This window comes from Eubalaena glacialis, chromosome 1, assembly GCF_028564815.1.
Source record: "Eubalaena glacialis isolate mEubGla1 chromosome 1, mEubGla1.1.hap2.+ XY, whole genome shotgun sequence".
Taxonomy (NCBI): Eukaryota; Metazoa; Chordata; class Mammalia; order Artiodactyla; family Balaenidae; genus Eubalaena; species Eubalaena glacialis.
Genome location: NC_083716.1, coordinates 186,332,441 through 186,358,934, shown reverse-complemented (window position 1 = coordinate 186,358,934; position 26,494 = coordinate 186,332,441). Strand labels below are relative to the sequence as shown.

At 38.9% G+C, this 26,494-nt stretch overlaps 1 protein-coding gene across 4 annotated transcripts in view; it reads left to right on the top strand.

Moving 5' to 3' along the window:
- Positions 1-26,494, top strand: part of ZNF385B (zinc finger protein 385B) — a 322,915-nt gene that overhangs the window by 224,768 nt on the left and 71,653 nt on the right. For 3 of the 4 annotated variants that reach the window (XM_061202700.1, XM_061202715.1, XM_061202707.1), the window contains one exon: positions 16,577-16,722. In XM_061202700.1, coding sequence (XP_061058683.1) covers positions 16,577-16,722 — 146 coding nt within the window. Of the gene's footprint in view, positions 1-12,695; positions 12,756-16,576; positions 16,723-26,494 lie in introns of those variants that run through there. The other variant, XM_061202724.1, reaches the window with a different exon arrangement.

Here is a 26,494-nt window from a genome sequence, read left to right as displayed (position 1 = left end):
TGCTGTACAAAAGCTTTGAAGTTTCATTAGGTCCCATTTGTTTATTTTTGTTTTTATTTTCGTTTCTCTAGGAGGTGGGTCAAAAAGGATCTTGCTGTGATTTATGCCATATGGTTCAGAGTGTTCTGCCTATGGTTTCCTCTACGAGTTTTATAGTGTCAGGCTTTACATTTAGGTCTTTAATCCATTTTGAGTTTATTTTTGTGTATGGTGTTAGGGAGTGTTCTAATTTCATTCTTTTACATATAGCTGTCCAGTTTTCCCACCACCACTTATTGAAGAGGCTATCTTTTCTCCACTGTAGATTCTTGCCTCCTTTATTAAACATAAGGTGACCATATGTGTGTGGGTTTATCTCTGGGCTTTCTATCCTGTTCCATTGATCTATATTTCTGTTTTTCTGCCAGTACCATTACTGTCTTGATTACTGTAGCTTTGTAGTATAGTCTGAAGTCAGGAAGCTTGATTCCTCCAGCTCCGTTTTTCTTTCTCAAGATTGCTTTGGCTATTCGGGGTCTTTTGTGTTTCCATATAAATTTTAAGATTTTTTGTCCTAGTTCTGTGAAAAATGCCATTGGTAGTTTAATAGAGATTGCATTGAATCTGTAGATTGCTTTGGGTAGTATAGTCCTTTACACAATGTTGATTCTTCCAATCCAAGAACATGGTATATCTCTCCATCTGTTTGTATCATCTTTAATTTCTTTCATCAGTGTCTTATAGTTTTCTGCATACAGGTCTTTTGTCTCCTTAGGTAGGTTTTTTCCTAGGTATTTTATTCTTTTTGTTGCAACGGTAAATGGGAGTATTTCCTTAATTTCTCTCTCAGATTTTTCATCATTAGTGTGTAGGAATGCAAGAGATTTCTGTGCATTAATTTTGTATACTGCTACTTTACCAAATTCATTGATTAGCTCTAGTAGTTTTCTGGTAGAGTCGTTAACATTCTCTATGTATAGTATCATGTCATCTGCAAACAGTGACAGCATTACTTCTTCTTTTCTGATTTGGATTCCTTTTATTTATTTTTCTTCTCTGATTGCTGTGGCTAAAACTTCCAAAACTATGTTGAATAATAGTGGTGAGAGTGGGCAACCTTGTCTTGTTCCTGATCTTATTGGAAATGGTTTCAGTTTTTCACCATTGAGAACAGTGTTGGCTGTGGGTTTGCCATATGTGGCCTTTATTATGTTGAGGTAAGTTCCCTCTATGCCTACTTTCTGGAGGGTTTTTATCATAAATGGGTGTTGAATTTTGTCAAAAGCTTTTTCTGCATCTATTGAGATGATCATATGGTGTTTCTCCTTCAATTTGTTTGTTTGTTTGTTTTTTTAAACATCTTTATTGAAGTATAATTGCTTTACAATGGTGTGTTAGCTTCTGCTTTATAACAAAGTGAATCAGTTATACATATACATATGTTCCCGTATCTCTTCCCTCTTGCATCTCCCTCCCTCCCACCCTCCCTATCCCACCCCTCTAGGTGGTCACAAAGCACCAAGCTGATCTCCCTGTGCTATGCGGCTGCTTCCCACTAGCTATCTATTTTACATTTGGTAGTGTATATATGTCCATGACACTCTCTCACCCTGTCACATCTCACCCCTTCCCCTCCCCATATCCTCAAGTCCATTCTCTAGTAGGTCTGTGTCTTTATTCCCATCTTGCCACTAGGTTCTTCATGACCTTTTTTTTTTTTTTTTCCTTAGATTCCATATATATGTGTTAGCATACTGTATTTCTTTTTCTCTTTCTGACTTACTTCACTCTGTATGACAGACTCTAACTCCATCCACCTCATTACAAACACCTCCATTTCATTTCTTTTTATGGCTGAGTAATATTCCATTGTATATATGTGCCACATCTTCTTTATCCATTCATCCGATGATGGACACCTAGGTTGCTTCCATGTCCTGGCTATTGTAAACAGAGCTGCAATGAATATTTTGGTACATGACTCTTTCTGAATTATGGTTTTCTCAGGGTATATGCCCAGTAGTGGGATTGCTGGGTCGTATGGTAGTTCTATTTTTAGTTTTTTAAGGAACCTCCATACTGTTCTCCATAGTGGCTGTATCAATTTACATTCCCACCAACAGTGCAAGAGTGTTCCCTTTTCTCCACACCCTCTCCAGCATTTATTGTTTCTAGATTTTTTGATGATGGCCATTCTGACCGGTGTGAGATGATACCTCATTGTAGTTTTGATTTGCATTTCTCTAATGATTAATGATGTTGAGCATTCTTTCATGTGTCTGTTGGCAATCTGTATATCTTCCTTGGAGAAATGTCTATTTAGCTCTTCTGCCCATTTTTGGATTGGGTTGTTTGTTTTTTTGTTATTGAGCTGCATGAGCTGCTTGTAAATCTTGGAGATTAATCCTTTGTCAGTTGCTTCATTTGCAAATATTTTCTCCCATTCTGAGGGTTGTCTTTTGGTCTTATTTATGGTTTCCTTTGCTGTGCAAAAGCTTTTCAGTTTCATTAGGTCCCATTTGTTTATTTGTGTTTTTATTTCCATTTCTCTAGGACCTGGGTCAAAAAGGATCTTGCTGTGATTTATGTCATAGAGTGTTCTGCCTATGTTTTCCTCTAAGAGTTTGATAGTGTCTGGCCTTACACTTAGGTCTTTAATCCATTTTGAGTTTATTTTTGTGTATGGTGTCAGGGAGTGTTCTAATTTCATACTTTTACATGTACCTGTCCAATTTTCCCAGCACCACTTATTGAAGAGGCTGTCTTTTCTCCACTGTATATGCTTGCCTCCTTTATCAAAGATAAGGTGACCATATGTGCGTGGGCTTATCTCTGGGCTTTCTATCCTGTTCCATTGATCTATATTTCTGTTTTTGTGCCAGTACCAAACTGTCTTGATTACTGTAGCTTTGTAATATAGTCTGAAGTCAGCGAGCCTGATTCCTCCAGCTCCATTTTTCGTTCTCAAGATTGCTTTGGCTATTCGGGGTCTTTTGTGTTTCCATACAAATTGTGAAATTTTTTGTTCTAGTTCTGGGAAAAATGCCAGTGGTAGTTTGATAGGGATTGCATTGAATCTGTAGATTGCTTTGGGTAGCAGAGTCATTTTCACAATGTTGATTCTTCCAATCCAAGAACATGGTATATCTCTCCATCTATTTGTATCATCTTTAATTTCTTTCATCAGTGTCCTATAATTTTCTGCATACAGGTCTTTTGTCTCCTTAGGTAGGTTTATTCCTAGATATTTTATTCTTTTTGTTACAATGGTAAACGGGAGTGTTTTCTTAATTTCACTTTCAGATTTTTCATCATTAGTATACAGGAATGCAAGAGATTTCTGTGCATTAATTTTGTATCCTGCTACTTTACCAAATTCATTGATTAGCTCTAGTAGTTTTCTGGTAGCATCTTTTGGATTCTCTATGTATAGTATCATGTCATCTGCAAACAGTGACAGCTTTACTTCTTCTTTTCCTATTTGGATTCCTTTTATTTCTTTTTCTTCTCTGATTGCTGTGGCTAACACTTCCAAAACTATGTTGAATAATAGTGGTGAGAGTGGGCAACCTTGTCTTGTTCCTGATCTTAGTGGAAATGGTTTCAGTTTTTCACCATTGAGGACAATGTTGGCTGTGGGTTTGTCATATACGGCCTTTATTATGTTGAGGAAAGTTCCCTCTATGCCTACTTTCTGCAGGACTTTTATCATAAATGGGTGTTGAATTTTGTCGAAAGCTTTCTCTGCATCTATTGAGATGATCATATGGTTTTTCTCCTTCAATTTGTTAATATGATGTATCACGTTGATTGATTTGCGTATATTGAAGAATCCTTGCATTCCTGGAATAAACCCCACTTGATCATGGTGTATAATCCTTTTAATGTGCTCTTGGATTCTGTTTGCTAGTATTTTGTTGAGGATTTTTGCATCTATGTTCATCAGTGATATTGGCCTGTCGTTTTCTTTCTTTGTGACATCTTTGTCTGGTTTTGGTATCAGGGTGATGGTGGCCTCGTAGAATGAGTTGGGGAGTGTTCCTCCCTCTGCAATATTTTGGAAGAGTTTGAGAAGGATAGGTGTTAGCTCTTCTCTAAATGTTTGCTAGAATTCACCTGTGAAGCCATCTGGTCCTGGGCTTTTGTGTGTTGGAAGATTTTTAATCACAGTTTCAATTTCAGTGCTTGTGATTGGTCTGTTCATATTTTCTATTTCTTCCTGGTTCAGTCTTGGCAGGTTGTGCATTTCTAAGAATCTGTCCATTTCTTCCAGGTTGTCCATTTTATTGGCATAGAGTTGCTTGTAGTAATCTCTCATGATCGTTTGTATTTCTGCAGTGTCAGTGGTTACTTCTCCTTTTTCATTTCTAATTCTATTAATTTGAGTTTTCTCCCTTTTTCTCTTGATGAGTCTGGCTAATGGTTTATCAATTTTGTTTATCTTCTCAAAGAACCAGCTTTTAGTTTCATTGATTTTTGCTATTGTTTCCTTCATTTCTTTTTCATTTATTTTTGATCTGATCTTTATGATTTCTTTCCTTCTGCTAGCTTTGGGGTTTTTTTGTTCTTCTTTCTCTAATTGCTTTAGGTGCAAGGTTAGGTTGTTTATTCGAGATGTTTCCTGTTTCTTGATGTAGGCTTGTATTGCTATAAACTTCCCTCTTAGAACTGCTTTTGCTGCATCCCATAGGTTTTGGATCGTCGTGTCTCCATTGTCATTTGTTTCTAGGTATTTTTTGATTTCCCCTTTGATTTCTTCAGTGATCACTTCGTTATTAAGTAGTGTATTGTGTAGCCTCCATGTGTTTGTATTTTTTACAGATCTTTTCCTGTAATTGATATCTAGTCTCATAGCGTTGTGGTCGGAAAAGACACTTGATACGATTTCAATTTTTTAAAATTTACCAAGGCTTGATTTGTGACCCAAGATATGATCTATCCTGGAGAATGTTCCATGAGCACTTGAGAAAAATGTGTATTCTGTTGTTTTTGGGTGGAATGTCCTATAAATATCAATTAAGTCCATCTTGTTTAATGTATCATTTAAAGCTTGTGTTTCCTTATTTATTTTCATTTTGGATGATCTGTCCATTGGTGAAAGTGGGGTGTTAAAGTCCCCTACTATGATTGTGTTACTGTCGATTTCCCCTTTTATGGCTGTTAGTATTTGCCTTATGTATTGAGGTGCTCCTATGTTGGGTGCATAAATATTTACAATTGTTATACCTTCCTCTTGGATCGATCCCTTGATCATTATATAGTGTCCTTCTTTGTCTCTTGCAATAGTCTTTATTTTAAAGTCTATTTTGTCTGATATGAGAATTGCTACTCCAGCTTTCTTTTGATTTCCATTTGCATGGAATATCTTTTTCCATCCCCTCACTTTCAGTCTGTATGTGTCTCTCGGTCTGAAGTGGATCTCTTGTAGACAGCATATATATGGGTCTTGTTTTTTTATCCATTCAGCCAGTCTGTGTCTTTTGGTGGGAGCATTTAATCCATTTACATTTAAGGTAATTATCGATATGTGTGTTCCTATTGCCATTTTCTTAAATGTTTTGGGTTTGTTATTGTAGGTGTTTTCCTTCTCTTGTGTTTCTTGCCTAGAGAAGTTCCTTTAGCATTTGTTGTAAAGCTGGTTTGGTGGTGCTGAACTCTCTCAGCTTTTGCTTGTCTGTAAAGGTTTTAATTTCTCCATCAAATCTGAATGAGATCCTTGCTGGGTAGAGTAATCTTGGTTGTAGGTTTTTCTCCTTCATCACTTTAAGGACATCCTGCCACTCCCTTCTGGCTTGCAGAGTTTCTGCTGAAAGATCAGCTGTTAACCTTATGGGGATGCCCTTGTGTGTTATTTGTTGTTTTTCCCTTGCTGCTTTTAATATGTTTTCTTTATATTTAATTTTTGATAGTTTGATTAATATGTGTCTTGGTGTGTTTCTCCTTGGATTTATCCTGTATGGGACTCTCTGTGCTTCCAGGACTTGATTAACTATTTCCTTTCCCATATTAGGGAAGTTTTCAACTATAATCTCTTCAAATATTTTCTCAGTCCCTTTCTTTTTCTCTTCTTCTTCTGGGACCCCTATAATTCGAATGTTGGTGCATTTAATGTTGTCCCAGAGGTCTCTGAGACTGTCTTCAGTTCTTTTCATTCTTTTTTCTTTATTCTGGTCTGCAGTAGTTATTTCCACCATTTTATCTTCCAGGTCACTTATCCGTTCTTCTGCCTCAGTTATTCTGCTATTGATCCCATCTAGAGTATTTTTAATTTCATTTATTGTGCTTTTCATCGTTGCTTGGTTCCTCTTTAGTTCTTCTAGGTCCTTGTTAAATGTTTCTTGCATTTTGTCTATTCTATTTCCAAGATTTTGGATCATTCTTACTATCATTATTCTGAATTCTTTTTCAGGTAGACTACCTATTTCCTCTTCATTTGTTAGGTCTGGTGTGTTTTGACCCTGCTCCTTCATATGCTGTGTGTTTTTCTGTCTTCTCATTTTGCTTATCTTACTGTGTTTGGGGTCTCCTTTTCACAGGCTGCAGGTTCGTAGTTCCCGTTGTTTTTGGTATCTATCCCCAGTGGCTAAGGTTGGTTCAGTGGGTTGTGTAGGTTTCCTGGTGGAGGGAACTAGTGCCTGTGTTCTGGTGGATGAGGCTGGATGTTGTCTTTCTGGTAGGCTCGTCCACGTTTGGTGGTGTGTTTTGGGGTGTCTGTGGCCTTATTATGATTTTAGGCAGCCTCTCTGTTAATGGATGGGACTGTGTTCCTCTCTTGCTAGTTGTTTGGCATAGGGTGTCCAGCACTGTGGCTTGCTGGTCGTTGAGTGAAGCTGGGTCTTGATGTTGAGATGGAGATCTCTGAGAGATTTTCGCCGTTTGGTATTACGTGGAGCTGGGAGGTCTCTTGTGGACCAGTGTCCTGAAGTTGGCTCTCCCACCTCAGAGGCACAGCCCTGATGCCTGGCTGGAGCACCAAGAGCTTTTCATCCACACGGCTCAGAATAAAAGGGAGAAAAAATGGAAAGAAAGAAAAAAAGAGGATAAAATAAAATAAATAAAGCAATTATAATAAAAAATAAGAAAAAAATTATTAAGAATAAATTTATTAAGAAAAAAAATTTTTTTTTAATTTTTAAAAATAGATTTATTAATTTTTTATACTAAAAATAAGAAAAAAATTATTAAGAAAAAATTTATTAATAAAAAAATTTTTTTTAATTTTTTAAAATAAAAAATATGAAAAAACTTATTAAAAAATTTTTTTAAATTTTTTAAAAATAGAAAATAAGGAAACAATTATTAAGAAAACATTTAGTAGGGAAAAAAAATTTTTTTTTAAGCAAAAAAAAAAAAAAAAAAAAAACGGACGGACCTAACCCTAGGACTAATGGTGAGAGCAAAGCTATACAGACAAAATCTCACCCAGAAGCATACACATATACACTCACAAAAAAAGGAAAAGGGGAAAACTTAATATATCCTGCTCCCAAAGTCCACCTCCTAAATTTGGGATGATTCGTTGTCTATTCAGGTATTCAACAGATGCAGGCACATCCAGTTGTTTGTGGAGCTTTAATCCGCTGCTTCTGAGGCTGCTGGGAGAGATTTCCCTTTCTCTTCTTTATTCGTATAGCTCCCGGGGTTCAGCTTTGGATTTGGACCCGCCTCTGCTTGTAGGTCCCCTGAGGGCGTCTGTTCCCCGCCCAGACAGAACGGGGTTAAAGGAGCAGCTGATTCGGGGGCTCTGGCTCAGTCAGGCCGGGGGGAGGGAGCGGTACGGAGGAGACGGGGCGAGCCTGCGGCGGCAGAAGCCGGTGTGACGTTGCAGCAGCCTGAGGCGCGCCGTGCGCTCTCCCTGGGAAGTTGTCCCCAGATTACGGGAGCCTGGCTGTGGCGGGCTGCACAGGCTCCCAGGAGGGGCGGTGTGGAGAATGACCTGTGCTCGCCCACAGGCTTTTTGGTGGCGGCAGCAGCAGCCTTAGCGTCTCATGCCCGTCTCTGGGGTCCGCGCTGATAGCCGCGGCTCGCGCCCGTCTCTGGAGTTCGTTTAAGTGGCGCTCTGAATCCCCTCTCCTTGCACGCCGCGAAACAAAGAGGCAAGAAAAAGTCTCTTGCCTCTTCGGCAGCTGCAGACTTTTTCTCGGGCACCTTCCCGGCTAGTTGTGGTGCGCTAGCCCCTTCAGGCTGTGTTCACGCAGCCAACCCCAGTCCTCTCCCTGGGATCCGACCGAAGCCCACGCCTCAGCTCCCAGCCCCCGCCCGCCCCGGCGGGTGAGCAGACAAGGCTCTCGGGCTGGTGAGTGCTGCTCGGCGCCGAGCCTCTGTGCGGGAATCTCTCCGTTTTTCCCTCTGCGTCCCTGTTGCTGTGGGATCCGCGCTGATAGCCGCGGCTCGCGCCCGTCTCTGGAGCTCGTTTAGGCGGCGCTCTGAATCCCCTCTCCTTGCGCGCCGCGAAACAAAGAGGCAAGAAAAAGTCTCTTGCCTCTTCGGCAGCTGCAGTCTTTTTCCCGGACTCCCTCCCGGCTAGCACCGAAGCCCGAGCCCCAGCTCCCAGCCCCCGCCCGCCCCGGCGGCTGAGCAGACAAGCCTCTCGGGCTGGTGAGTGCTGGTCGGCACCGCTCCTCTGTGCGGGAATCTCTCCACTTTGCCCTCCGCACCCCTGTTGCTGCGCTCTCCTCCGTGGCTCTGAAGCTTCCCCCCTCTGCTACCCGCAGTCTCCGCCCGCGAAGGGGCTTCCTAGTGTGTGGAAACCTTTCCTCCTTCACAGCTCCCTCCCACTGGTGCAGGTCCCGTCCCTATTCTTTTGTCTCTGTTATTTCTTTTTTCTTTTGCCCTACCCAAGTACGTGGGGATTTTCTTGCCTTTTGGGAGGTCTGACGTCTTCTGCCAGCGTTCAGTGGGTGTTCTGTAGGAGCAGTTCCACGTGTAGATGTATTTCTCATGTATCTGTGGGGAGGAAGGTGATCTCCGCATCTTACTCTTCCGCCATCTTGCCCCTCCCTCCTTCAATTTGTTAATAAGGTGCATCACATTGATTGATTTGCGTATATTGAAGAATCCTTGAATTACTGGGGTAAACCCCACTTAATCATGGTGTATGATCCTTTTAATGTGCTGTTGGATTCTGTTTGCTAGTATTTTGTTGAGGATTTTTGCATCTATGTTCATCAGTGATATTGGCCTGTAGTTTTCTTTGTGACATCTTTGTCTGGTTTTGGTATCAGTGTGATGGCGGTCTTGTAGAATGAGTTTGGGAGGGTTTCTCCCTCTGCTATATTTTGGAAGAGTTTGAGAAGGATAGGTGTTAGCTCTTCTCTAAATGTTTGCTAGAATTCACATGTGAAACCATCTGGTCCTGGGCTTTTGTTTGTTGGAAGATTTTTAATAACAGTCTGAATTTCAGTGCTTGTGACTGGTCTGTTTATATTTTCTATTTCTTCCTGGTTCAGTCTTGGAAGGTTGTGCATTTCTAAGAATTTGTCCATTTCTTCCAGGTTGTCCATTGTATTGGCATATAGTTGCTTGTAGTAATCTCTCATGATCCTTTGTATTTCTGCAGTGTCAGTTGTTACTTCTCCTTTTTCATTTCTAATTCTATTGATTTGAGTCTTCTCCCTTTTTTTTTGATGAGTCTGGCTAATGGGTTATCAATTTTGTTTATCTTCTCAAAGAATCAGCTTTCAGTTTTATTGATCTTTGCTATTGTTTCTTTCATTTCTTTTTCATTTATTTCTGATCTGATCTTTATGATATCTTTCCTTCTGCTAACTTTGGGGGTTTTTTGTTCTTCTTTCTCTAATTGCTTTAGGTGTAAGGTTAGGTTGTTTATTTGAGGTGTTTCTTGTTTCTTGAGGCAGGACTGTATTGCTATAAACTTCCCTCTTAGAACTGCTTTTGCTGCATCCCATAGGTTTTGCGTCGTCGTGTTTTCATTGTCATTTGTTTCTAGGTATTTTTGATTTCCTCTTTGATTTCTTCAGTGACCTCTTGGTTATTTAGTAGTGTATTGTTTAGCCTCTATGTGTTTGTATTTTTCACAGATTTTTTCCTGTTATTGATATCTAGTGTCATAGTGTTGTGGTCGGAAAAGATACTTGACAAGATTTTAATTTTCTTAAATTGACCAAGGCTGTCTTGTTTAGATTGTATACATCATTATATCTGACATTCTTGTAACTACTATGTGATCGATAAGATTCCTTTAAGAAACTGCTTTTTAAAGACAAAGTACCATGCTGAGAGGGGTGACTTTCTTATATCCCACATTAGTGGATGGTTACCCTATTTATAGGATCTTTAAAACAAGTACATTTTTAACGAACTAAGGTGAATAAAGGCACAACTAAAAACTGTCAAAAAAAAACACCTAATCTTGGTTGTAGGTTTTTCTCTTTCATCACTTTCAATATGTGCTGCCGCTCCCTTCTGGCTTGCAGAGTTTCTGCTGAAAGATCAGCTGTTAACCTTATGGGGATTCCCTTCTATGTTCTTTGTTGTTTTTCCCTTGCTGCTTTTAATATTTTTTCTTTGTATTTAATTTTTGATAGTTTGATTAATATGTGTCTTGGCATGTTTCTCCTTGGATTTATCCTGTATGGGACTCTCTGCACCTCCTAGACTTGATTAACTATTTCCTTTCCCATATTAGGGAAGTTTTCAACTATAACTCTTCAAATATTTTCTCAGTCCCTTTCTTTTTCTTTTCTTCTTCTGGGACCCCTTATAATTTGAATGTTGGTGCGTTTAATATTGTCCCAGAGGTCTCTGAGACTGTCCCCAATTCTTTTCATTCTTTTTTCTTTATTCTGCTCTGCAGTAGTTATTTCCACTATTTCATCTTCCAGGTCACTTATCTGCCCTTCTGCCTCAGTTATTCTGCTATTGACCCCTTCTAGAGAATTTTTAATTTCATTCATTGTGTTGTTCATCATTGTTTGTTTGCTCTTTAGTTCTTCTAGGTCCTTGTTAAACGTTTCTTGTATTTTCTCCATTCTATTTCCAAGATTTTGGATCATCTTGACTATCATTACTCTGAATTCTTTTTCAGGTAGGCTGCCTATTTCCTCTTCATTTGTTCGGTCTGGTGGGTTTTTACCTTGCTCCTTCATCTGCTGTGTGTTTCTCTGTCTTCTCATTTTGCTTAACTTTCTGTGTTTGGGGTCTCCTTTTCACAGGCTGCAGGTTCGTAATTCCCGTTGTTTTTGGTATCTATCCCCAGTGGCTAAGGTTGGTTCAGTGGGTTATGTAGGCTTCCTGGTGGAGGGGACTGGTGCCTGTGTTCTGGTGGATGAGGCTGTATCTTGTCTTTCTGGTGGGCAGGGCCACGTCTGGTGGTGTGTTTTGGGATGTCTGTGACCATATTATGAATTTAGGCAGCCTCTCTGCTAATGGGTGGGGTTGTGTTCCTGTCTTGCTAGTTGTTTGGCATAGGGTGTCCAGCACTGTGGCTTGCTGGTCGTTGAGTGGAGCTGGGTCTTAGCATTGAGATGGAGATCTCTGGAAGAGCTTTTGCTGTTTGATATTACATGGAGCCGGGAGGCCTCTCATGAACCAATGTCCTGCACTCGGCTCTTCCACCTCAGAGGCACAGACCTGACACCTGGCTGGAGCACCAAGACCCTGTCAGCCACACAGCTCAGAAGAAAAGGGAGAGAAAAAGCAAGTAGGAAAGAAAAAATACATAAATAAATAAATAAAATAAAGTTATTAAAATAAAAAATAATTATTAAAAATTAAAAAGTAATTAAAAAGAAAAAAAAATAGAAAGAAAGAAAGAAGAGAGCAACCAAACCATAAAACAAATCCACCAATGATAACAAGTGCTAAAAACTATACTAAAAAAAAAAAAAAAACGGACAGACAGAACCCTAGGACAAATGGTAAAAGCAAAGCTATACAGACAAAATCACCCAAGGAAGCATACACATACACTCTCACAAAAAGAGAAAAAGGAAAATATATATCGTTGCTCCCAAAGTCTACCTCCTCAATTTGGGATGATTCGTTGTCTATTCAGGTATTCCACAGATGCAGGGTACATCAAGTTGACTGTGGAGATTTAATCCTCTGTTCCTGAGGCTGCTGGGAGAGATTTCCCTTTCTCTTCTTTGTTCGCACAGCTCCTGGGGTTCAGCTTTGTATTTGGCCCCGCCTCTGCGTGTAGGTCGCCTGAGGGCATCTGTTCTTCGCTCAGACAGGACGGGGTTAAAGGAGCAGCTGATTCGGGGGCTCTGGCTCACTCAGGCCGGAGGGAGGGAGGGGCACGGAGTGCGGGGTGAGCCTGCGGCGGCAGAGGCCAGCGTGATGTTGCAGCAGCCTGAGGTGCACCATGTGTTTTCCTGGGGAAGTTGTCCCTGGATCACGGGACCCTGGCAGTGGCGGGCTGCACAGGCTCCCGGGAGGGGGGGGCGGTGTGGATAGTGACCTGTGCTTGCACACAGGCTTCTTGGTGGCTGTAGCAGCAGCCTTAGCATTTCATGCCCGTCTCTGGGGTCCGTGCTGATAGCCGCGGCTCGTGCCTGTCTCTGGAGCTCGTTTAGGCGGCGCTCTGAATCCCCTCGCCTCACACACCCCGAAACAATGATCTCTTGCTGCTTCAGCAGTTCCAGACTTTTTCCCAGACTCCCTCCTGGCTAGCTGTGGCGCACTAGCCCCCTTCAGGCTGTGTTCATGCAGCCAACCCCAGTCCTCTCCCTGCGATCCGACCTCTGAAGCTGGAGCCTCAGCTCCCAGCCCCGACCCGCCCCGGGGGGTGAGCAGACAAGCCTCTCGGGCTGGTGAGTGCTGGTCGGCACCGATCCTCTGTGCAGGAATCTCTCCGCTTTGCCCTCCGCAACCCTGTTGTTGCGCTCTCCTCCGTGGCTCCGAAGATTTCCCCCCGCCCACCCCCCATCTCCGCCAGTGAAGGGGCTTCCTAGTGTGTGGAAACTTTTCCTCCTTCACAGCTCCCTCCCAGAGGTGCAGGTCCGTCCCTATTCTTTTGTCTCTGTTTTTTCTTTTTTCTTTTGCCCTACCCAGGTACGTGGGGAGTTTCTTGCCTTTTGGAATGTCTGAGGTCTTCTGCCAGCGTTCAGTAGGTGTTCTGTAGGAGTTGTTCCACATGTAGGTGTATTTCTGATGTATTTGTGGGAAGGAAGGTGATCTCCATGTCTTACTCTTCCGCCATCTTGAAGGTCTCCCCCCATAATTTATATTTATTCAGAAGATCTACCAGTACTTTAAAACAATCTGTGTTTTACTTGGCAAATTGTCTGTCATTAAAATGCTAATGAAATGGTAAACAGCTGCTAAGTTTTTATGCTAATGAAGGGTGGCAGCTAAGTAGTTGTCAAGCCCTGTCTTTATTAGCCTAGAGATTTGATTGGGTAAGGGGGATCATTGTACATTCTGACCTTCATTGATGGAGCAATCTGTTTGTCAAGTTCCATGTTGCAGTCTATTTGATTTGCGTTTGTTAGTACAAAGTGACTCTTGCAGGCTCTCCAGGGCCATGTGTTACAATGTTATCAGAGCCACCATTGTGGGCTTAGAGAAAGAATTTTGCTTCCCTTTGGGATACCTACAATGGCAAAATAATTATACATTTGTTCATCAGAAATGTTAAAAGACAAAATTCAACTGAGTAAAATTTAAAGATCTTATCGGCCTTATTGAACGATTCATGAATCAAGCAGCATCCCCTCCAGTGAGCAGGGCTACAGAAAGGGAAGATTCTTAAAGGCAAGACAAGAAAGTCGTAAACAAAAAGGATTATTTCAGGCTTAGGTAACCTATCTATGGGGGACAGAAGGGGTCTGTGTGGCAGATTACTTCCTCTTCCTTTGGGGGATGGAGAGGGCTAACATGACCAATTGCCTCGTTGGTGCTGACCAGAAAATTCCACATTAACTGGTTAGGATAACATTCCTGAGTCGGATTACATTCCTAGGTTGTAACTGCAATTAGGTTAGGTACTAGCACAAGTGACACCATTTTAGGCCTTTTGTTTCTTTTTTAACAGGCAGCTTTAAGTATACTGTATGCTTTTATACTTTAAACTTTTGACAATTATAATAATTGTAAATAGTAAAAGGCCATTGGTCTAATATAAGAAATACCTGTTTTTCAATTTAGCTAAGATTTTTTTTTTCTTTTTTTGGCTGCGTTGGGTCTTCGTTGCTGCACGCAGACTTTCTCTAGTTGCAGTGAGCGGGGGCTACTCTGTTGCGGTGCGCAGGCTTCTCATTGCGGTGGCTTCTCTTGTTGCAGAGCACGGGCTCTAGGTGTGCGGGCTTTAGTAGCTGTGGCACGCAGGCTCAGTAGTTGTGGCTCACGGGCTCTGGAGTGCAGGCTCGGTAGTTGTGGTGCACGGGCTTAGTTGCTCCACAGCATGTGGGATCTTCCCGGACCAGGGATAAACCCGTGTCCCCTGCAGTGGCAGGCAGATTCTTAACCACTGCGCCACCAGGGAAGTCCCTTAGCTAAGATTTTGAAGCAAAGCTTTTAAGATAAATATTTTAGTAAATGCCTCTGTAACATTTGACATATTGATATAATATATCATCTTGGACCTACAAGCTCTGAAGTTAGCAATGTTAGAAGAATAATGTGTAATTAAATGCAGGGTGGTTATGTGAATGCCAGGCTGAGATCAGAGTATTTACTTTGGCATCAGAAAAAAAAAAAAAAATTCTGTTTGACGTATACTTTTGGCTGATTCTCTTTTGCTGAGTCCTACTCTATATTCCCTAATGGACGGGCTGACCTAAAGACTTGCCATTACAGATAAATGCTTCAGATGCCCTTCTCTTTTTTCAGTTTTTAGGATCAATGTAAATGAGGTATGACAGTCCATTAAACACTACTGCCAGTAATGTTCTGGAATGATTTGAAATATTATGCAGAGTTTATTAAGGAAATTCATTACCAAAAAATATATCATTGAAATAGAAATTTTAACTATTCTGGGACACCGTGAAAGAAGACTGGTGGAAATTTTAATAGTCAGAGCATTTTCCCATACTGTTCATTTCTCCTTGAAGCCAGCAGGGGATTTTAGGCATATAATTATTTGTGGTCCTATATAGGCATGTCAGGAGAAATTGGAACCTTCATACACTGCTGGTGGTAATGTAAAATGGTTTAGCCATTTTGGAAAACAGTCTGGAAGTTCTCAAAAGGTTAAACCATATGACTACCATATGACCCAACAATCCCCAGTTCCACTCTTAGGTATATATGCAAGAGAACTAAAAACATGTTGCCACACAAAAACTTAGAAACGAATGTTCATAGCAGCATTATTCATAATGGCCAAAAAGTGGAAACAACCCAAATGCCAATCAACTGATGAATAAATAAGCCAAAAATTGTACATCTACAATGGAATATTATTCAGCTTTAAAAAGAAATGAAATTCTGATACATGCTACAACACGGAGGCGCCTTAAAAACATGCCAAGTAAAAGAAAACAGTCACAAAAGACCTCATATTGTATGATTTCATTTAAATGAAATGTCCAGAATAGACATATCTGTAGAGACAGAAAGTAGACTAGTGGTTACCAAGAGCTGGAGGTGTTGGGAAGAATTGGGGGTGTCTGCCAGTGGGTATGGAGTTTCTTTTAGGGATCATGAAAATCTAATATTGCTTGTGGTCCTGGTTGCACAACTCTGGATATGCTGAAAATCATTGAATTGTACACTTCAAGTAGGTGAATTTTATCTCAATATGCCTGTTGTATTTTGTTTAAAAAGGGCATATCAGAGCCTGTCTCCTGGAGAGCCACCTGCAGCAGCGATTACTTATCTGCAGTATGTAGAGCTTATAGGCTAGAGAAAAATGCATGTTACCCTGGAGAGGAGTGTTTTAAATCTCCTACAGACAGGTTACACCAGATACGTAAAGACAGCTTAATAAAATTGTTAAAAGGATAGTTGCTAAAGTAATACAAGGCTCATTAGAAATAAAAGTTGAAGTCAAGAATTTGGTTCCAACTCCTCCCTGTCCCCCAAAACCCTGCCTCTACCCTGATTATAATCACCCCTTTTAGATTCTCTAACTCTCCAGTGTCCAGACTAAGGTCAACTTTCTGTTTGTTTTTTTAAGAGAACAAATTGTTTGAGTGATAACTTTCCTGGGATTGGCCAGTAACTATAAGAGTCCAGGGTTTCTTCCCCTGGTAAAAACCCTATAATGATCTCTGATTTGCATAAAATGCTCCGACTAGCCATTCAATAATTGTGAATAGTAAATTGCATCTGGCTTCAAGAGGCTCCTCCCCTCCCCTCTCCTTCATTTTTGGCTAGTAAGTAATGATTGAACAAGAGGGTGATATTCTGCCTCACCTGCCAGCAGGATCTGTGTACTGTGTATCTCAGCAGAGTCTGAGCAGCCCTTGACCTTTGCCATAGGGACACATTCTGTATCCCTGTCTTAGACATTGAGCAAGAAGACCCTTTTTAAGTGTATTTTCTCCTCCTGTGCCATTTGCTGACTCCCAGCATAACTCTCTTGCTTGCAGGTTGCAGCTCAGCAGTCTTGTTTTTGCACTGTAAGTTGGGGAGGGAGATGGATGTGAGTAAGAGATTGAATTCATTTTTGTTTTGTTCTTGGCAGGCAGTACATGCCACTCTACTACCCTTCCTGCTCTTGTGCGCACACCTACCCTGATGATGCAGCCTTCACTGGATATCAAACCATTTATGTCTTTTCCAGTAGACAGTAATTCTGCTGCTGTTGGGCTGTTTCCAAATTTTAACACAGTGAGTAAATGCATTTTAATTTTATTTGTCTCCTCCTCAATCTCTTTCTTTCATTACAATTGTGAATAGGCAATAGACATAGCCTGTTTCCAAAGTGTGTAGTTTTAGACCATATATTGGTTATACATTATGAAAGATAATGCTTCACCCGTGAGTTAGTCCAAACAATTATGAAAGATAATGCTTCACCCATGAGAGTTAGTCCAAACAATAACCAGCATATTTATTTTATAAATATTTCCACAGGCGACTTTTCACCTGTTGCTTTGTGCAATTTTGATAGACTTTTCAATGGCTTGAGAACCTGTATCTTTTCTGGGATGCTGCTCACATGCTCAAGAACACAATTTAGAGGTATCAAGCCACACTGATTTTTCCCTACTAGTAGAAAGAAAAAGAAAGTGTATGTTTCATCTTCCTGGGTACATTTTTATTTGGGAGATTTTTTAGATAAAGACTCTTACACAAACAGAATTCTTATTTGGAGGCTATTGTAGATTATGTGAATCCGATTCTATTAGTAAAAGGAAAAAATTCATTTTAGATCTACACGTTACTTGTCTGCATACTTTGACATTCCCTTTAAACCACATAATAAATATTAGTGAATTACCTATAATTACCAATGTTCTTCATTCAGGTCAGCTGACCTTCTTCTGTTTGAATGAAAGACAACTTTGTAGGTATGCCAAGTGGAACATGACATCTTTCAACAATAGAATTCAGCCTAAAATCAGTCCATAGCTAGATTCTAAGCTTATAGTAAAAGAAAAGGTTAACCAGTTCAGATGACTGCATAAATTATGTCTGTTCAGTCAATAAATACAGTCAGTTGGGGTCTGATGGTCTACATGAATGATACAGCATTATAGAAGCTACCATAATCAAGAAAAAGAATTGCATTACCAGACAGTAAACATCTGAAGTACTGCCAAATATTTCCTTCTGCAAACGTATCTTCTGTATGAAGTGAAAACATCAAGAGGATTTTTCCTCAAGGGTTGTAAATAAATTGTGCTGACATGCCTTCTGTTGTGGCTTAGGCATTGTAAGGTAATTAGAGGGTAGGGGAACAGCCAACTTTTTAAAGAGCACTGGCCTCGACTTAGCAAGTAAACGGTTGAATGTTTTCGTCTTCTTGGGGTTTTTCAGACACAAGTCACACAGTTTTTTTTTTAAAAGGCCTGAAAAGGTGAGCAGCATTTCTAGTGCAGTGGAACAACTCAGTAAGATAAATCACGCCTGTCCTGGTCACATTAATCCATCAGGAGTGACCATGCCAAAGCAACACATCGTGCCATTTTAGAGAACTTGAACTCAAGCATGCTTATTCTGTCCTCTATCTAAACATGGGTGATACATTCCAGACATAATTGAATTAAGCTATACTTCTGAAAACATTTACTAGGTCTTTGTATTTTGATTAATGTACATTTGGAAGACAGCATTTATAGCCACTGCAGAAGTCCAGTCACTGTCAGGAAGCAGTACTGATGACGTGGGTAAGCATAAATGTCTCCTACTGTGGTTCACCTCTCTGTATTTTGTTTTTAACACGAGTAATACTTATTTCAAAAATTCAAATAAAACATTAACATTCAAAGCAAAATGTCAAGGTCACCATTCCCTGCCCCTGCAGACACACTTACTCCCTTCCCTAGAGGAAAGTACCCTCAGCAGCTGGTATACATCCTTCCAGCCCCTTCTAGATGTATGTTATGTACATATCTAATAGGAAACCAATCACTGTTGTCTTTTTACAACTGTGATCATCTGATTAGCGCTATTCTCTAAGTCACTTTTAGAGAATTTCTAAATGTCTTATATATACTTCTTTGTTCTTAAGGGCTGTAAAACAGAAATGGAAAGAATATTTTTATAAGTTCTTTTTAAAAAGATAGTCTCATAATGGCTTTTTAATGTTGTGTAGGGCTTACAGATGTACTAACTTGCCTTTTTTGTTTGTTTATTCTATATAGCAATTATTCATATGATGTATTTGAGAAAATCCAAGGAATAATTCTAAGAGATGTTCATTGTCTTTCTTCTTAGAGGCGAATAAACTTGTAATTTTCAAATGAAAATTTTTTTTTGTGAAAGTGAAGAATATAGCAATGAACTGCACGATATAGTCATTTTATTCTCTCTATATTATATCCAAGGCATTTATTGGATACAGAGTCCTTCTGGTAATGCATTAAAAATTAAGTCATTGCAAGTGGGACCCTCTATCATCTTGCAAAAAAATGAATTTATGGGATCATTGGATTACCCATGATTTTTCACTGATTTGCAGTTTCAATTACTCTAATCCTTTTCCTATGGACTTTTCCATTCCAGTGTCTAACTCACCCAGCAGATTTCCTGGGCAATTTCATAAAGGTCACTGTCCACATTTTCCTAGGAAAATACTTTTACATTACTACTAATAATTATACTAGATTATTGTATTTTGTGATGTTTTACATTCTTCAAAGGACTCAGACCTTAGAACATTTTAATCGACCACGGTTATTATTCCTATTGTCTACATGAGGAAAAAGCGTTAGTAAAGGAAGAACTGAGTCTTGAATTAGAATCTTCTAACTTCAAAACTGATGTTCCGGTTCTTCTGTGTCCTTGGCTCTTTTGGTCCGTGTCACCTCCCACCTCATTCAGTGTGAACAAAGCTCAATCAGAAATCTTTTGTGCTCTTTTCTGGCAGGATGGTAGATAATTTTCAGCAGAATCATTAAGTGGAAAGAGGAAAGGATTTTTTGAATGTAGAATGTATTTTAAAAACAGTTATAATTTCTTGTTAGCAAATTTTAAAAGTATATTCTACTCGGTAGTCTGTGTGCTCTTTGAAAACCAACGTGAATGCTACCATAATCACTTCATTTTTAATCAAGGGTAATGTTAGTAAATATAAGAAATATATTTTAACTCATAACCATTATCAGAAGAATGAACACTGTACTCTTGAGACCATAGCTGAAAGCTTCGGAAGTTCCAAGTTTTGCTATTTTCTTTGGATTTAAAATATATATATAAAGTAATGGTTTCTTCCTATTTTTATAGCAGAGTCTGATAATGTTACATGAGAAACATAGCAAGAATGAAATGGGATTCTGTCATATTCCAAAGCAAATAGGTGCCTGTTCTATACTCAACTGTATGCAGTGAAGAGGTATGCTTCACAGTGTTCATTTAGTGGCTATCTTGCCTTTTACTCCATGAGACAAAATCTCTCTCAGTGTTTATAGGTGAGAATAAGCAAAAAATTCGAGACACTGTTCAAGCAGAGTTCTGAGGAGACATCCTAGGGTAAATGGGGTTTGGATCACTGATATTTTATGATGGGCTGTGTGTCAAGGATGCGTGTCTGGAGAATGAGGATGTTAAGTCTGCAAATTTAAAGATCTTGACCTTTATATCTAAAGTTTAATAGGCTTCTCTGCCTGGCAACTCACTGGTGCTTACTTCTACCACGCCACCCCACCTTCATTTATTTATCCTTCAGGGCCCAACCTAGAGATCACCTCCTTCACAGGAAACTTTCTGTGACTCTTGCAGTCTGACTTAAGTGCCCATCCTCTGTATTTCCAAAGTACCTCCCGATTACATCATATTCTCCCTGATTATCCATCTATCTTCACTGGAATGTCAGATCCTTGAGAACAAGGGCTCTATCTTGTTTATCTTTGTATGCTTGGTGTCTGGCATAGGTGCTCAATAAAACTCTTTTGAAGGAAGGAAGGGAGAAAAGAACGGAGAAAGGGCTCTAGATCCTTGGTTTTCAATGTTCATGGTCCCCCATCCAGCAAAGGGAATTTCGGCATTTCTGAGCCTTACGTGCAAGGTGATAAGAGCAGGTGTTAACTTTTAGTTTCCTGAGAATTGTCATCCTTTCTTAGTCTAAAGGCAATAATTAGTTATAAACTTTTCTCCAGCTATAGTTCTGGCTTTCTCTGTGTGGATGGTATGGAAACTCTGCAAGTATCAACTGCATTCCTTATCCTAGGCCCTAATCTTAGGAGCATTTAGTTTAAAATCAAAGTTATTAATTACTGAATGTTATTGAAAACATAATATATGGACTAAACAGTACTGGATTTGGGGAAGGAGATAAACAAAATAAATAAAACAAAAATACCCCAGTGCCCAAGAGACTTGTAAGAAATAAAATAAATAGGCTAGAAAAGGCAAGATAATAAAAACCAAGAAATATAGGCAAAGTGAAAATAGTTACTGAACTTTATAGTGTTCAAGAAAGGCCAGAAAGAATGAATTTTTTGTATCCCAATAGAGCTATTTTCATTATTTTGTTGTTCACTTTACTTCAGTTTGCCAACTGCTCCATGGTCATCCTTTAATTTTTGTACATGATGTTTGGTAGCTGCCAAAATGTATATAATTGTTTCTCCCTATTAGAAGTAGAATCTTCCATTTCCTTTACTGTGGATTCCATTTTTATCTTCATTTTACCTGGATAATACTTGGTGTTTAATACCTGTCTAATACTTGGTTCTCCTTAATAAGAGACTTCTTCAAAATTCAAATGAATTGCCTACTTAACACGATGGATTGTGTCAACTTAATATGATAAAATAGGTCCATTTAGAAGGCATACTCACACACATGCTGTTATGGACTGAATGTTCCCTCCTCCCCAAATTCATATATTGAAGCCCTAACACGTGAGTGATAATATTTAGAAATGGGGCCTTTGAGAGGTAATTAGGGTTAGATGAGGTCTTGCAGGTGGTGCCCTTGTAATGTGATTAATGCCCTTATAAGGAGAGACCCCAGAGAGCTTTTCCTTTATCTACCATGTGAGGACATAGTGAGAAGGAAGTCATCTGCAAGCCAGAAAGAGAGCTCTCACCATAACCTGACTATGCTGGCACCCCTGATCTTGGACTTCCAGCCTCCAAAACTGTGATAAATTTATTTCTGTTGTTTAAGCCACCAAGTCCATAGTATTTTGTTATGACAGGTCAAGCAGACTAAGACACGTATGCAACCTATATATTGTATGTGATGATTAGAAGATCTAGTTTCTTTTTAACAGCCACATATTAGATACATGGACAGATATATTTGTGTGACTCTCCAGAGCTGTAGCTATAATCAAGAGCCACTCAAGACCACAGTCACCTGTCAGTTTCTCTGCTGCTTGGCAGTAGTTTCCATGCCTATTTATTTCAAATGTCTCTGTGAGTCCTGCCATGTTTTTGCAACTGCTCCAGGAAAGCACAAGCACAATGGAGGTCTCTGATGCTTTATTGCAAGAGGCTCAGTGATCCTTTTTTTGTGAAAAATAATCTGATTTTTATTACCTACCTTAAAATTATTTTTTTCCTGACACATGAACAAATATGTGGAGCAGAATAAAGATAATTTCTGAAGTATAAAGTCCCAAATTGCTATATGATTATTTGAATCATCCATGACAAGCTGTGGAATGAGACGTGTTTACCGTTTATTTTATCATTCTAGACTCTTTGAGATTCTGGGTTATTCATAGTTTGGTGATATCAATGACTATATAAAAATTTTCTTTCTTGTAGTAGAAATAATAATATATTTATCAAGGAGGTCCAAAATAAAGAAATAGGGAATCAAAATCACATTCACTTTGCTGTTAATTCATGCCATGTTTCTCATGAGATGTTACTCTAAGGAAACTTGAAGTAAGCTAGAACATTCAGTGTTTCACCTGCTTTTAATATGTTTATTAATTTAATGAAGTCCTTATTTAAACATTTAAATACCTATTTTTCTTTTGTTTAAATTTTTCTTTAATTTTATTTAAATTAAATACCTTACCTCTGCTAATACAATCCAAAGTGAATTTTTGCCATTTGAGTCTTCTTTTTTACTCTAGTAATGCTTTCCTGTCATAAAATGTTATATGTTCCATATTTCCTAGGACAGTAGTATGTCCAGTACTTGAAATGACACATTTGTCCCAGTCAAATAAAAAAGAGAATATGGTCGAATTTTATTTTCATGATATGCTTAAAATATTTCAATGGGTCATATTCTTTCATATGTTCTAAAGAAATATGCCAAGTTGAAACTTTCCACAGTTACTCAAATTTACTGGAAGAGGGGAGGATGACAACCTATTATTGGATTTAGATAAGTCAACAGCAACACTCTCCAGATCATTAGAAAAAACAGTGGTTATAGGAACTCTTTGAAATGTGCTACAAAACTGTAGAAGATTTTTGTGCAGATATTTAAGCATAGATTACTGTCTGGAAATTTTTACATCACTATTGAACATGGCAGAGAGAAAAAATATGTAAACATGAGCACTGGAAGGAGAACAAACTATGTAGTGATCTTCAGTATTATTGTCTTCCTCGACTCTTCAGACCACAAATATGTCCTTTTTAAGCTTAATTCACGTCCCCTGCCTTATTCAAAAAATCTCAAGATTTATCTACTAAAGACTGTGTTCAAATATCCCTTTACTCACTCTTGAAACCCCTTTAGAATATGTAGATATTATTGATATGGTATGTATATATACACAAGTATACTTATATAATATGTGGTCATATGTGTTCTCTGTCCTTAATGAAATTATTTGTTCAGGTTATCTAGGAAAAGGAATGCATTCACAACCACTTACTGAATGTCTACATGTGCCAGTCATTGTGCTAAGGAGGAGTTATAGTGAATAAGGCAGAAGCTGCTCACTGTCTGATAGAAATTACTTCTTCCTCTTGTATAATTCACCATAAGATAACAGAGGATTCTGCTTATAATAAATAGTCAATTCAGTTGATCAAAGCTGCCAAGAAACATCAGATTAAGACTTTGATGGACCTTTAAGGGGTAAGGGAACACAAGGTTTCAGGAGCCTGTGAAAAGAGGCACCCATAGTCCCACCATGCTATGTCCTCTTGCGTGTCCCTTTCATCATCCTAGTCTTAACCTCACATGGCTCTGGGACCTCATCTTCAGTGCTAGAGTTTCAAGGATTATGTGTACTTGGAGGCCACATCAGATATTCTGGCAAGACAGGTCTTCAGTCTTGGCGCTGTCCCAGGTCAGCATTTTTTAAGAGTAGAGTCAGCTTGGAAAAAGTGTGTGTCAGGCCCTCTTCTTTAAAAATGTATCTTATTCTTAACAAATCTCCAGTTAATTAAAGGAAGAAGAAACCAACAACAGCCTTGTTCTTAGCTTGTCTCAGTGACCAAGGCTCTTTATGCCTGTGGTAAAGTAGGAGAGCTTAATAAATATGAAATGTGGCAAAATATTATTGTACAAAACATTCCCTCCAGCCCAGAAAAGGTATTTCTAAATTGGTTGCTCTATAAACATTAATTGATGGTAGTGTTCCCTGAGAAACCTTTATCAAAGCTTGGGAACCCATGCCATAGCACAGACCATTTTTTTTTACTCCCTCTAGATTCTTGTATTCAGAATTAGGTCTCAAATCTCTTTGGGGGAGGGAAAAACATGTTTTGGAATATTCCAGTTCCTTTATTTTTATATTTGCCATTGAGGGTGCTAAAGATGAATTGGAGTGCTATTTAGCAATCTGTGAAGTTTCAACATCTTTGCGGAGCTCAGTAGGGATCTTGGAAAAACACTTTTTTTCACGGATTTAGCTGTCAATTTAGGTTTTCTTACCTTCCTTTTTATGTTCTGATGCTTGAAATAATATGAAAGAACATAATTTATATGAATAATAACTTATTTTCATGGAATTCTAGTATCAGAGGGCTTTAGCATATTTTAAAGACATTCTACAATTAATTCTTTCAACACATCCACATATGAAATAGGCTACGTGTGTCATTGTTGTACCCCTTTTGCAGATCAGAAGGTTGTAGAATATAATCCAGTCTTCTCATTTCTTCCAATAGACAGCTCTGCCACTGAAAAGGAAAAAAAAGCTAAATATCAGAGAAGCAAGAGCTGGTCTCCACCCTACTGTATCCTGAATTTAAATGTGTGTATTTCTCACAGGTTATTCGTGTGGGGCATATTTTCTTAAGTACCCAATAAATCGTTGTGGCTCCTAATATCAGGCTTACACTATATTTAGAAGATAGATTTGTCTTGTCAGGTTCATACTTGTTTTTTCTTATTATGAACAGTTTCTAGAGCCAAGTGAAGATCTGAGAGGTGTGGTAAGAAATATATGTGATCTCTTTCACAGGCTTATGATTTACAAATAATTAGAAATGTACAGAAAGTCTCCAACAATTAAAACAACAATTAGTCTGGGTCTATGTGTAAAATGGTTCATTGTCATGATAATCAAACCCACAAAATTTCCATTTCCCAAAATGAGCTGAAGCTATTAGACGCTAAAATGATTACCGATAGCCACTATCACATGGTATATACTTAAGTTTCAACTTTTGAAGTACTTACCTTCTAAAGGGGGTGGTGGCATTCATTCATTCAGTCAGTCACTCATTCATCGGTTATACACAACTTCCTCCCAAAAAGCCACTTGGAGCGTTCCCTCTGATCTGAGAAATAAGGCTGCTTGACTTGTTCCAAAGTAAGCCTCTAACAGTCCTATCTGGCCTGCACTCTGCTTCATGCCACCCTGGGAAGCAGGAACCTGAGTGGAAGGGAGAAGAGGGAAGAGCCATCTACTTCATTACATGGGGAAGAGCACTTGACAAGAGTCAGAAGACTACAGCTGAACTCGTTTACTTTGGTCTTGAGAAAATCACTTAGCTCCACTTTCCTCATTTTAAAACTAGGGTGATAATACCTTCCTAGTCTATATTACTACATCATGAAAATTTGAGTTTATTATGTTTATGGAGAATTAAGGATATGACTGAATATTTAGAAAATTTCTAGAATTTAGTATCTGTGGAAAAAAACAATATAACATATCACCATCCTATTTTTAATAATTTAAAATACCCATGAATTTCAAATGAGATAATGTTTATGAAATGATTCCTAAACAGAAAAGCTCTATTCTTATAAATAATATTAATATTTTTATTAATATTTCTATCTCTTTGATCTCATCTTCCTAACCAATTACCTTAAGTAAACCAAGTTATGTTTATCACTGGGGCTGGCGTTTTGCATTAGAGCAATCCTAATCAAGGTAGATGCTAAGGATACGGCTAAGACCTCGTTCTTAAGTTTAAGAAATTTACAGTCAGTTTAAAGAAGTCATGTATGGCGCTAAGCAGGTGCTCAATTTGTGTTACCTTGAATGAGATAATAGTAGTGCATACCTAAAGATCAGAATCACCTGACTGCCTGAAAACAATGCAGAGGGATAATGAATCTTGAGCAGGGTTGGGGAGAGGGTATATTGAGTGGAGGTTGGGAATAACCACAACTGGTTTGTTTGGATTCCTTTTTTCTCCGTTTACTTTCAATAATATTTAGACTTTGAAGGCTATGTATAAAGGTATTTTGAACCCGAAAGCTGTGTACCTGTGACACATTGTCATTGACACCTAAGACACAAAGATGTGTTCTGCTATATTTTTAAAACACCATTGACTTCCAAACATAGAACCTTTATTCTCATGTTATTTGTTAATCAAACTGACATTAGTTAAAATGGCAATTTAAAAAAATATTTTAAACTCAAAGTAGTCAACATATTCATTTATCCGTCATGTACTGATAAGGGAAATCTATTCTAAAAATTCTTTGGACTTTTGACTGTTACAGATCTCTCTTCACCCTACCTCCTTCTTTTTTTCTGAACTTAAATTGCCAGTCATACAAGAAAAACCCACTTAACCTGTGCAGTAACACCTAACTGTAAATTCGGTGT